The sequence below is a fragment of the Scyliorhinus torazame genome, chromosome 1, assembly GCF_047496885.1.
Source record: "Scyliorhinus torazame isolate Kashiwa2021f chromosome 1, sScyTor2.1, whole genome shotgun sequence".
NCBI lineage: Eukaryota > Metazoa > Chordata > Chondrichthyes > Carcharhiniformes > Scyliorhinidae > Scyliorhinus > Scyliorhinus torazame.
Genome location: NC_092707.1, coordinates 423,663,650 through 423,676,812, shown reverse-complemented (window position 1 = coordinate 423,676,812; position 13,163 = coordinate 423,663,650). Strand labels below are relative to the sequence as shown.

At 56.1% G+C, this 13,163-nt stretch overlaps 1 protein-coding gene across 3 annotated transcripts in view; it reads right to left on the bottom strand.

The window, feature by feature from the left end:
• The window catches only part of adcy3a (adenylate cyclase 3a), a 459,057-nt gene that overhangs the window by 19,566 nt on the left and 426,328 nt on the right, over nt 1-13,163 (bottom strand). For all 3 annotated transcript variants that reach the window (XM_072515495.1, XM_072515496.1, XM_072515491.1), the window contains 5 exons: nt 8,283-8,441; nt 7,117-7,263; nt 4,167-4,286; nt 3,592-3,721; nt 343-467 (listed from right to left, as the gene is read on the bottom strand). In XM_072515495.1, coding sequence (XP_072371596.1) covers nt 343-467; nt 3,592-3,721; nt 4,167-4,286; nt 7,117-7,263; nt 8,283-8,441 — 681 coding nt within the window. The remainder of the gene's footprint in view (nt 1-342; nt 468-3,591; nt 3,722-4,166; nt 4,287-7,116; nt 7,264-8,282; nt 8,442-13,163) is intronic.

Sequence of the window (13,163 nt, the reverse complement as noted above, 5' to 3'; positions counted from 1 at the left end):
ACTCCCCATCCTGCACTCTGACCATCGACTCCCCATCCTGCACTCTGACCATCGACTGCCCATCCTGCACTCTGACCATCGACTGCCCATCCTGCACTCTGACCATCGCCTCCCCATCCTGCACCCTGACCATCGACTCCCCATCCTGCACTCTGACCATCGACTCCCCATCCTGCACTCTGACCATCGACTCCCCATCCTGCACTCTGACCATCGACACCCCATCCTGCACTCTGACCATCGACTCCCCATCCTGCACTCTGACCATCGACTCCCCATCCTGCACTCTGACCATCGACTGCCCATCCTGCACTCTGACCATCGACCTTTGGTCTCCATTACCTGGATATTTCCCATCTGCCCGGTTGACTCCATTCTGCTGGCCACATTGACGGTATTTCCCCAGATGTCATAATGTGGTTTTCGAGCTCCAATGACCCCAGCCAGAACTGCTCCTTTGTTCATTCCTGAAAAGAAAGCGGGAGACTGAAAACAATCCACTCAATGCGCAGTTTCAGGGGTCTAACAGATGGGATGAGTGTTCGGTACATGTTGTAATTTTAACACATTAAAACAAATCTGAGACACATCGAGGTTACATAAATCTGACAAACATTGAGATTTATTTATATGTCCCTGTCTGGAGTCATTCTAACCATCGATCCTGGACACTCAATGGCATCACCATCGCTGAATCCCCACAATCAACACCCTGGGGGTTATCATTGATCAGAAACTGACTGGACCCAGCCACATTAATACTGTGGCTACCAGGACAGGTCAGAGGCCGGGAACAAAAAGAGGGAATACTGGACAACCTCAGCAGGTCTGACAGCATCTGTGGAGAGAGAAGGGAGCGAACGTTTCGAGTCTGGGTGACTCTGCCAAAGCAGGAGAGAACTGGAAGTTTGGGCAGATTTATCCTGGTGTGTGTGTGTGGGGGGTGGGGGGTGGGGGGGGGGGGGGGGGGGGGGTGGGGGAGCGGTTCCAGTTCTCTCGAGCTTTGAGAGTCATCTGGACTCGAAACGTTCGCTCCATTCTCTCTCCACAGACCCTGTCAGACCTGCTGAGATTGTCCAGTATTCGCTGTTTGTCTTTCAGATTCCAGCATCCGCAGTAATTTGCTTTAATCTTTGTGAGTAACTCACCTCCTGAACCCCCCAAAGCCTGTCCACCATCTACAAGGCACAGGTCAGGAGTGTGATAGAATACTCTCCCCTTCTCTGGACGAGTGCAGCTCCAACAACACTCAAGAATAATAATAATCTTTATAATTGTCACAAGTAGGCTTACATTAACACTGCAATGAAGTTACTGTGAAAAGCCCCTAGTCGCCACATTCCGGCGCCTGTTCGGGTACACAGGGAGAATTCAGAATGTCCAAATTTCCCAACAGCACGTCTTTTGGGACTTGTGGGAGGAAACCGGAGAATCCGGAGGAAACCCACGCAGACACGGGGAGAACGAAGCTCGACACCAGCCAGGACAAAGCAGCCCGCTTGATTGTTCCCCCTTCCACAAACATTCAAGCGCAGCGAGTGCAGCTTGGGATTCAGGTAGGTGTTTAAACTTGCCCCCAGGTTCCAGCGGCCTTCATTTTCGGGAGTGGGAGAGAGAGGGAGACGGAGCACAGCTTGGGATTAAGATAGGTGTTTAAACTTGTCCCCAGGTTCCAGCGCCCTTCATTTTCGGGAACGGGAGAGAGAGAGTGAGCCGGAGCGCAGCGAGTGCAGCTTGGGATTCAGGTACGTGTTTAAACTTGCCCCCAGGTTCCAGCGACCTTCATTTCCGGGAGCGGGAGAGAGAGGGGGAGCCGGAGTGCAGCTTGGGAATCAGGTAGGTGCTTAAGTGTTTGATTTTTACCTCTATTTAAGTTGGGCGGTGAACACCCAGTTGTCGTGGTGCATATCGGCACCAACGATATAGGTAAAAAACGGGATGATGTCCTACAATCAGAATTTAGGGAGTTAGGAGATAAGTTAAAAAGTAGGACCTCAAAGGTAGTAATCTCAGGATTGCTACCAGTACCACGAGACAGTCAGAGTAGAAATTCAAGAATAGTCAGAATGAATACGTGGCTTGAGAGATGGTGCAGGAGGGAGGGGTTCAGATTTTTGGGACATTGGAACCGGTTCTGGGGGCGGTGGGACCATTACAAATCGGATGGTCTACGCCTGGGCAGGACTGGAACCAATGTCCTAGGGGGTGTTTTTGCTAACACTGTAGGAGAGGTTTTAAACTAATGTGGCAGGGGGGTGGGAACCAGATTAGGAAGTTAGAGGTCAGGAAAGAGGCAGCAACTAAAGCCAGTAAGGTACTAGATAATAAACTCAATGTGACTAAGGGGAAGAGTAGACAGGGAAGAGATGAAGAACGCAAAGGGACAGGTGGTCTGAGGTGCATTTGTTTCAATGCGAGAAGTGTAGCAGGTAAGGTAGGGCTTGGATTAGTACCTGGGAATATGATGTTATTGGTATTACGGAGACTTGGTTGAGGGAAGGGCAAGACTGGCAACTAAATATCCTGGTGTATAGGTGCTTCAGGAGGGATAGAGAGGGAGGTAAAAGGGGCGGAGGAGTTGGATTACTGGTCAGAGTAGCACAGCTGTGATTAAGGAGGGCACGATGGAGGATTCGAGCACTGAGACACTGGGTAGAGCTAAGAAATAGGAAGGGTGCACTAACATTGTTGGGACTTTACTACAGGCCTCCCAAAAGCGAGCGTGAAGTAGACGTACAAATATGTAGACAGATTATAGAAAAATATAGGAGCAATAGGGTGGTCGTGATGGGAGATTTTAACTTCCCCAACATTGAATGGGACTCATGTAGTGTTGGAGGCGTAGATGGAACAGAATTTGTAAGGAGCATCCAGGAGAGTTTTTTAGAGCAGTATGTAAATAGTCCAACTCGAAAAGGGGCCATACGATTTCAAGGTGAGAGGGGGAAAGTTTAAGGGAGAACGTTTTTTACGCAGAGGGTGGTCGGTGCCTGGAACGCTTTGCCAGCGGAGGTGGTAGAGGCGGGCACAGTAGCATCATTTAAGATGCATCTAGACAGATATATGAACGGGCGGGGAACAGAGGGAAGTAGATCCTTGGAAAATAGGCGACAGGTTTAGATAAAGGAGCAGGATCAGCGCAGGCTGGGAGGGCCGAAGGGCCTGTTCCTGTGCTGTAATTTTCTTTGTTCTTTGTTCTTTCTCTCCACCACCGACGCACAGCGGTAGCCATGTGTCCCATCTACAAGATGTACTGCAGTAACTGACCAAGGTTCCTCAGACAGCACCTTCCAAACCCACGACCACTACCATCTAGAAGGACAAGAGCAGCAGATACCTGGGAACCCCACCACCTGGAGGTTCCCCTCTGAGTCACTCACCACGCTGACTGGGAAATATATCGCCGTTCCTTCACTGTCGCTGGGGCAACAGCCTGGAACTCCTTCCCTAACAGCACAGGGGCGTACCTACACCACAGGGACTGCAGCGGTTCAAGAAGGCTATTTTCTAAAGGGCAATTGGGGGTGGGTAATACTGACCTAACCAGTGAAGCCCATACCCCCACAACAGATACAATGTAAAAACCCTTACCAATCCGTAGCATGAAGTTATTAAATGACTGATAATTGATGTTCATTAATGTGACTTTCATTGCCAAAGCAAAGTCAGCCAGGCCTGCAAGGTGTTGCCCGTGGTCCTTCGCAGGCATTTGGTGATCCTTCTGTAAAATAGTCAGAATAAAGGAATAAATGATCTGGTAGCCAGTACCAACCGTGGAGAGGAGTTGGGGGTGTAGTGGTATTGGACTAGTGATCCAGACTCACGCTCTGGGGACTCGGGTTCCAATCCCACCAGGGCAGATAGGGAAATGTGAATTCAATAAAAATCTGGAATTAAAAGTCTAACGATGACCATGAAACTATTGTCGATTGTTGGAAAAACCCATCTGGGTCACTAATATCCTTTAGGGAAGGAAATCTGCCGTCCTCACCTGGCCTGGCCTACACGTGACTCCAGACCCACAGCAATGTGGTGACTCTGAACTGACCCTTCAAGGGCAATTAGGGATGGGCAGTAAATGCTGGGCCAGCGACGCCCACATCCCACACACGCGGGATCACACAAATAGAAGCTCTTTCACACACACAATGTCAGGGGAGACTTACCTGAACAGTAGTGTTGTAGCTGTTCGGATTGGCATCTGGTATTAAGCCAGATGCTGCCATGTAGGTGCTGCCTATGGTCTTGATTTTGGTGATGTTTCGGAACTGTGGTTCATCCAGTAGCTGCGGAGAAGGACAGGATATTAATCTGAGGTTGCGGCTGAATTTTAAACCCAGCAGAAGGCTTTATAATCAGAGATCCACTGACAGAGGTTCCTGGGATAGGAGACAAGCAGAGACTGATAGACAACTTGAAGCATTCAGGGAGTGAGGCCATATTTCAAGATGAAAGTTTTAAAAAGGAGATGTTTCTGGACTGGGAGCAGTTTCGAGGGGGTCGGCAAGCAGAGCGGGTAATGGATCCATGCAGGACTCATAGAATTTACAGCACAGAAGGAGGCCATTTGGCCCATCAAGCCTGTACCGGCCCTTGGAAAGAGCACACTACTTAAGTTTAAGCCCACGCCTCCACCCTATCCCCATAACTCAGTAACCCCACGGAACCTTTTTGGACACTAAGGGCAATTTAGCACGGCCAATCCACCTAACCTGCACATCTTTGGACTGTGGGAGGAAACCGGAGCACCCGGAGGAAACCCACGCACACACGGGGAGGATGTGCACACTCCGCACAGACAGTGACCCAGCGGGGAATCAAACCTGGGACCCTGGCGCTGTGAAGCCACAGTGCTACCCACTGTGCTACCGTGCTGAGATTGCAGAGTTTTGAATGAACTGAACTTATGGAGGCTGGAAGATTAGAAGCTAGGGGAGCTTTGAAATGTTCCACGCGAGAGGTGACAAAGACACAGACGAGGGCAGCTCAGGCAGGGTAGAGAAGTTGCAGAGATGGAACAAAGTGGTCTTGCGATGGAGAGGACTTGGATCAGGGGCTCTCAGCTCAGGGTCAGTTCGGAGTGTGAGACAGTGACCATGGAAAACACTGGAATCAGTGGGGAAGGAAGGGAGTTCAGGCACAGGCTGAAGATTAGCAATTTCATATCCCTGAATCCCAAACTTATTATCCTTTCCCTTAGTCCCAGGCACACATCAACATCCATCACTGTCAACTGGAGCGTAAATCTCTGGAACTCCAGAAGAAAAGACCAAAAGGAGAGGTCCTAAATGTACAAAGTAGACACGTCTCCTCCAGGAATAAGAGTGGTCCTTATAAATCTGGACCCTCCCCCGGTGGTCTCGAGGAATACAGGGGAAGATCACACAGAAATAGAAGGTGTACGATAGGCACTGAGAAATAAGTATTGCAGATAGTCTAGACAAATATCGGAATTACAGGGACAAAGTCAAAAAGGAAATAAGGAAATCAAAGAGAGGCCATGAAAAGAGATCGGCCAGTATAGTTAAAGAAAACCCAATGATGCTTTACCAATATATTAATGGTAAAAGGTTAGTTAAGGAAAAAGTGGGACCTATCAGAGATGAAGAGGGGAACTTGGGTGTAGATGCAGAGGCTGTGGGAAGGGTTTTAAATGAATATTTTGTCTCTGTGTTTACAAAGGAAATGGATGATGCAGATACAGTCGTCCAGGAGGAACACTGCGAGATATTGGATAGGATCCTTATAGAGAGAGGACGCACGCGAAGGACTGGAATCCTTGAAAGTTGCTAAGTCGCCAGGGCCAGATGGATTGTTTCCGAGGCTGCTGAAGGAGGTCAGGGAGGAGATCGCAGATGCTCTGAGGATGATTTTCCAATCCTCACTAGACACAGGGGAGGTACCGAGGGACTGGAGAAATGCAAACGTGGTCCCATTGTTTAAAAAGGGGTTGACGGAAATGCCAAACAATTATAGGCCAGTTAGTCTAACATCAATAGTGGGCAAATTACGAGAACCAATCCCACGAGATAGGATTAACTGTCACATAGAAAAGATGTGGAGATGCCGGCGTTGGACTGGGGTGAGCACAGTACGAAGTCTTACAACACCAGGTTAAAGTCCAACAGGTTTGTTTCAAATCACTAGCTTTCGGAGCGCAGCTCCTTCCTGAGGTGGGAAGGCAAGGACTAGCCAGGGATGGTCAGCATGAATTTGTTAAAGGGAGGTCTTACCTCACAAATTTGATCGAATTCTTTGAAGAAGTGACAAGAAGGTCGATGAAGGTAGTGCAGTGGATGTGGTGTACATGGATTTTAGCAAGGCGTTTGACAAAGTCCCACATGGCAGATTGGTCAATAAAATGAAAGCCCATGGGATACAGGGAAATGTGGTGAACTGGATAAAAACTTGGCTTACAAGAATGTTGCCAGGGATGGAAATGTGTGTCTACGAGGAGAGATCGGATAGGTTGGGGTTATTTTCCTTGGAATAAAGAAGGCTGAGGGGTGACTTAATTGAGATGCAGAAAATTATGAGGGGAAGAGATAGAGTGGACAGGATCAAATTGTTTCCGTTGGCAGAGAATTCTAGAACCAGGAAACATAGATTCAAGATGAGAGGCAGAAGGTGTAGAGGGGACGTGACGCAGAGGGTAGTGGGGAGTCTGGAATTTGTCTCCCGAGTTGGCGGTGGAGGCAGAGACCCTAAACTCTTTCAAAAGGTACCTGGATCGCCACCTTACGTTCTCTGAGCTGCAGGGCTGTGGAGTGGGTGCAGGAAGGTGGGGTTAGAGCGGGCAGCTGGGTGTCCTCGGGCCGGCACGGACAAGATGGGTCGAATGATCTCCTTCTGTGTGTAACCTTTCTATGATTCTAACTCCCCTTCTCCCCATTTCCTTGAACCCAACTGCACATATTTCCAAAACTCTTCTCTCTCTCCGGAGATAGATCAACATTCTCTCTGACAATCTCTTCGCCTGGAGATTCGCTCTGCCACTCACTTGCTGTCCGGTTAATACGCCTGCCCCCCCTGGGCACCTTTCCTATTTCTTCATTGGCTCCAAGGTCCCTTATTTTGAGTAGGGTAAAATCAGGCCGATTCAAAACCTCTACTTACACCGTCAAAATCCGAGATGATTTCGTTGAGGAATCGCAGGCACTCAATGCCTCCATTGTTAATACTCTCCTCGGTGTAGAAGTCAGAAAAATTGGGAATCGATGCAAACATCACCCCAATCTCATCGTAGGACTGGCTGTACAATTCCTGCAAGTAGGAAAATATCAGAGAAAATGTTACAGTAACAGCTTCCAGAATGAAAGCAAAGGCAAAGTTGCCACAGGTGACCGCAGGCTGCTTTCCCCTTTGCGAGGGGGGGAGAGCTGACTGCTTTCCCCTTTGCGAGGGGGGGGAGAGCTGGCTGGTTTCTCCTTTGCGAGGGGGGGGGAGCTGACTGGTTTCCCCTTTGCGAGGGGGGGAGAGCTGACTGCTTTCCCCTTTGCGAGGGGGGGAGAGCTGACTGCTTTCCCCTTTGCGAGGGGGGGAGAGCTGACTGCTTTCCCCTTTGCGAGGGGGGGGGAGCTGACTGCTTTCCCCTTTGTGAGGGGGGGGGAGCTGACTGCTTTCCCCTTTGCGAGGGGGGGGGAGCTGACTGCTTTCCCCTTTGCGAGGGGGGGGGAGCTGACTGCTTTCCCCTTTGCGAGGGGGGGGGGAGCTGACTGCTTTCCCCTTTGCGAGGGGGGGAGAGCTGACTGGTTTCCCCTTTGCGAGGGGGGGGGGAGCAGGCTGCTTTCCCCTTTGCGAGGGGGGGGGGGAGCAGGCTGCTTTCCCCTTTGCGAGGGGGGGGAGCTGACTGCTTTCCCCTTTGCGAGGGGGGGGGAGAGCTGACTGCTTTCCCCTTTGCGAGGGGGGGGGAGCTGACTGCTTTCCCCTTTGCGGGGGGGGGGAGAGCTGACTGCTTTCCCCTTTGCGAGGGGGGGGGAGCTGACTGCTTTCCCCTTTGCGAGGGGGGGGGAGCTGACTGCTTTCCCCTTTGCGAGGGGGGGGGAGCTGACTGGTGTTGATTTAACCCGAGGGTCACCACACCTCAGGCGAGGGGCAAGGTTGAGAAGGCGGGGCCTTCATAAATAACCTCAGCCGGTGCGGGGATTGAACCCTCGCTGCTGGCCTCGCTCTGCATCACCAACCAGCTGAGGATAGGGATTGAGAGAGAGAGAGTTAGGAAACAAAGAGAGGGAGACAGAGAGAGAGAGAATGTGGGATCTAAATGCAACCTCATCAATCACCTCATCTCTCTTCTTCGAGCCGAGGAAATGTCGAGCGACGTGTTCTGGTAACATGTTGGTGACAAGAGCTTCATTCCATCGCCGCATCTCATAGACTCGCTCCTTCTGCTCATGAACATCGATCTTCCACAGGAACTGCGTCCGTGCCAATTTTTCCACCTGAGGGAGGGGGAGCCTGAGTATTAATGTGAATAATAAAGTACGAGGACTAATTTTGTGCAGTAACACACTGCCTACACTCCACCGTGACGTTCCCCACTGACGTTCCGCAATGGAGGACCGGGCCTGATGGGGCAGCAATGCAGGATTCACAGAGAGTGGGGCACCCTTAGAAGAATACCCCCCCCCCCCATCACAGATATGGGGAACTCCTCCCGCACACACCAGGGCAACCCACCCACTAACAGATAAGGGGAATCCCCCACTCCCCGAGACAAGCACAGGGGCACCCACCCCACTCCCCACCACACACACGAGGGAGCCCCACACCCACCACCCCCACACCAACAAGCAAAGTCATCCCCAATCAACTTTATTAATCTTTATTATTGTCACAAGTAGGCTTCAAATGACGTTACTGTGAAAAGCCCCTAGTCGCCACATTCCGGCGCCTGTTCGGGTACACTGAGGGAGAATTCAGAATGTCCAATTCACCTAACAAGCACGTCTTTCGGGACTTGTGGGAGGAAACCGGAGCACCCGGAGGAAACCCACGCAGACACGGGGAGAACGTGCAGACTCCGCACAGACAGTGACCCAAGCCGGAATCGAACCTGGGATCCTGGAGCTGTGAAGCCACAGTGCTAACCACTGTGCTACCGTGCTGCCCATCATGTACCAACTAGGCTCTTACTAGAGGGAAAGATTAAAGATGGAACATGATTCCGGTGCGAGGACTGCTCGTGCACCCTGATGTTGACAGGGAACAATCCCGAAGGTGCCACTCCTGCTAGTTTCGGAGTTAGCAGCAAAAACGTTACACGGGGAGACACGGATGAATGTTCAGGTGGCGAACAGGGGCAGGATTTGAAGCTGGAATACACCCAGATAGATGGTTCGAGTTCAGTAGGAGTACGGCGAACTGGTTGTGGTTTTATCACCCTGACAATCAGATCTGGTTTAGTTGAAACCTCCCGGTCGGCAGAGTGTGCGGCATCCAGAGTGCGCGGCAGGCAGTGCGCGGCAGGCAGAGTGTGCGGCATCCAGAGTGCGCGGCATCCAGAGTGCGCGGCAGGCAGTGCGCGGCAGGCAGAGTGTGCGGCATCCAGAGTGTGCGGCATCCAGAGTGTGCGGCAGGCAGAGTGAGCGGCAGGCAGAGTGTGCGGCAGGCAGAGTGCGCGGCATCCAGAGTGTGCGGCATCCAGAGTGTGCGGCATCCAGAGTGTGCGGCATCCAGAGTGTGCGGCGGGCAGAGTGCGCGGCGGGCAGAGTGCGCGGCAGGCAGAGTGCGCGGCATCCAGAGTGTGCGGCAGGCAGAGTGCGCGGCAGGCAGAGTGCGCGGCATCCAGAGTGTGCGGCGGGCAGAGTGCGCGGCATCCAGAGTGTGCGGCATCCAGAGTGTGCGGCAGGCAGAGTGTGCGGCAGGCAGAGTGCGCGGCATCCAGAGTGTGCGGCATCCAGAGTGTGCGGCAGGAAGAGTGTGCGGCAGGCAGAGTGCGCGGCATCCAGAGTGTGCGGCATCCAGAGTGTGCGGCAGGCAGAGTGTGCGGCAGGCAGAGTGTGCGGCAGGCAGAGTGTGCGGCAGGCAGAGTGTGCGGCAGGCAGAGTGTGCGGCATCCAGAGTGTGCGGCATCCAGAGTGTGCGGCATCCAGAGTGTGCGGCAGGCAGAGTGTGCGGCAGGCAGAGTGTGCGGCAGGCAGAGTGTGCGGCAGGCAGAGTGTGCGGCAGGCAGAGTGTGCGGCAGGCAGAGTGCGCGGCATCCAGAGTGCGCGGCATCCAGAGTGCGCGGCATCCAGAGTGTGCGGCAGGCAGAGTGCGCGGCATCCAGAGTGTGCGGCAGGCAGAGTGTGCGGCAGGCAGAGTGCGCGGCATCCAGAGTGTGCGGCGGGCAGAGTGTGCGGCAGGCAGAGTGTGCGGCAGGCAGAGTGCGCGGCATCCAGAGTGTGCGGCAGGCAGAGTGTGCGGCAGGCAGAGTGTGCGGCAGGCAGAGTGTGCGGCAGGCAGAGTGCGCGGCAGGCAGAGTGCGCGGCAGGCAGAGTGTGCGGCAGGCAGAGTGCGCGGCAGGCAGAGTGCGCGGCAGGCAGAGTGTGCGGCATCCAGAGTGTGCGGCGGGCAGAGTGTGCGGCAGGCAGAGTGCGCGGCAGGCAGAGTGTGCGGCAGGCAGAGTGTGCGGCATCCAGAGTGCGCGGCAGGCAGAGTGTGCGGCAGGCAGAGTGCGCGGCATCCAGAGTGTGCGGCGGGCAGAGTGTGCGGCATCCAGAGTGTGCGGCATCCAGAGTGTGCGGCGGGCAGAGTGTGCGGCAGGCAGAGTGTGCGGCATCCAGAGTGTGCGGCAGGCAGAGTGCGCGGCAGGCAGAGTGTGCGGCAGGCAGAGTGCGCGGCAGGCAGAGTGTGCGGCATCCAGAGTGTGCGGCAGGCAGAGTGCGCGGCAGGCAGAGTGCGCGGCAGGCAGAGTGCGCGGCAGGCAGAGTGTGCGGCAGGCAGAGTGTGCGGCAGGCAGAGTGCGCGGCGGGCAGAGTGCGCGGCAGGCAGAGTGCGCGGCAGGCAGAGTGTGCGGCAGGCAGAGTGTGCGGCAGGCAGAGTGCGCGGCATCCAGAGTGTGCGGCATCCAGAGTGTGCGGCAGGCAGAGTGTGCGGCAGGCAGAGTGCGCGGCATCCAGAGTGTGCGGCATCCAGAGTGTGCGGCAGGCAGAGTGTGCGGCAGGCAGAGTGTGCGGCAGGCAGAGTGTGCGGCAGGCAGAGTGTGCGGCAGGCAGAGTGCGCGGCATCCAGAGTGTGCGGCATCCAGAGTGTGCGGCAGGCAGAGTGTGCGGCAGGCAGAGTGCGCGGCATCCAGAGTGTGCGGCATCCAGAGTGTGCGGCAGGCAGAGTGTGCGGCAGGCAGAGTGTGCGGCAGGCAGAGTGTGCGGCAGGCAGAGTGTGCGGCAGGCAGAGTGTGCGGCATCCAGAGTGTGCGGCATCCAGAGTGTGCGGCATCCAGAGTGTGCGGCAGGCAGAGTGTGCGGCAGGCAGAGTGTGCGGCAGGCAGAGTGTGCGGCAGGCAGAGTGTGCGGCAGGCAGAGTGTGCGGCAGGCAGAGTGCGCGGCATCCAGAGTGCGCGGCATCCAGAGTGCGCGGCATCCAGAGTGTGCGGCAGGCAGAGTGCGCGGCATCCAGAGTGTGCGGCAGGCAGAGTGTGCGGCAGGCAGAGTGCGCGGCATCCAGAGTGTGCGGCGGGCAGAGTGTGCGGCAGGCAGAGTGTGCGGCAGGCAGAGTGCGCGGCATCCAGAGTGTGCGGCAGGCAGAGTGTGCGGCAGGCAGAGTGTGCGGCAGGCAGAGTGTGCGGCAGGCAGAGTGCGCGGCAGGCAGAGTGCGCGGCAGGCAGAGTGCGCGGCAGGCAGAGTGTGCGGCAGGCAGAGTGCGCGGCAGGCAGAGTGCGCGGCAGGCAGAGTGTGCGGCATCCAGAGTGTGCGGCGGGCAGAGTGTGCGGCAGGCAGAGTGCGCGGCAGGCAGAGTGTGCGGCAGGCAGAGTGTGCGGCATCCAGAGTGCGCGGCAGGCAGAGTGTGCGGCAGGCAGAGTGCGCGGCATCCAGAGTGTGCGGCGGGCAGAGTGTGCGGCATCCAGAGTGTGCGGCATCCAGAGTGTGCGGCGGGCAGAGTGTGCGGCAGGCAGAGTGTGCGGCATCCAGAGTGTGCGGCAGGCAGAGTGCGCGGCAGGCAGAGTGTGCGGCAGGCAGAGTGCGCGGCAGGCAGAGTGTGCGGCATCCAGAGTGTGCGGCAGGCAGAGTGTGCGGCAGGCAGAGTGTGCGGCAGGCAGAGTGCGCGGCGGGCAGAGTGCGCGGCAGGCAGAGTGCGCGGCAGGCAGAGTGTGCGGCAGGCAGAGTGCGCGGCAGGCAGAGTGCGCGGCGGGCAGAGTGCGCGGCATCCAGAGTGTGCGGCGGGCAGAGTGTGCGGCAGGCAGAGTGTGCGGCATCCAGAGTGTGCGGCAGGCAGAGTGTGCGGCAGGCAGAGTGTGCGGCAGGCAGAGTGCGCGGCATCCAGAGTGTGCGGCAGGCAGAGTGTGCGGCAGGCAGAGTGTGCGGCAGGCAGAGTGTGCGGCAGGCAGAGTGTGCGGCAGGCAGAGTGTGCGGCAGGCAGAGTGTGCGGCAGGCAGAGTGTGCGGCAGGCAGAGTGCGCGGCGGGCAGAGTGCGCGGCAGGCAGAGTGTGCGGCAGGCAGAGTGCGCGGCGGGCAGAGTGCGCGGCATCCAGAGTGTGCGGCAGGCAGAGTGTGCGGCAGGCAGAGTGTGCGGCAGGCAGAGTGCGCGGCAGGCAGAGTGTGCGGCAGGCAGAGTGTGCGGCATCCAGAGTGCGCGGCAGGCAGAGTGTGCGGCGGGCAGAGTGTGCGGCAGGCAGAGTGTGCGGCAGGCAGAGTGTGCGGCAGGCAGAGTGTGCGGCAGGCAGAGTGTGCGGCAGGGAGAGTGCGCGGCATCCAGAGTGTGCGGCAGGCAGAGTGTGCGGCGGGCAGAGTGTGCGGCAGGCAGAGTGTGCGGCAGGCAGAGTGTGCGGCGGGCAGAGTGTGCGGCGGGCAGAGTGTGCGGCAGGCAGAGTGTGCGGCAGGCAGAGTGTGCGGCAGGCAGAGTGTGCGGCATCCAGAGTGTGCGGCGGGCAGAGTGTGCGGCAGGCAGAGTGTGCGGCAGGCAGAGTGTGCGGCATCCAGAGTGTGCGGCGGGCAGAGTGCGCGGCATCCAGAGTGTGCGGCAGG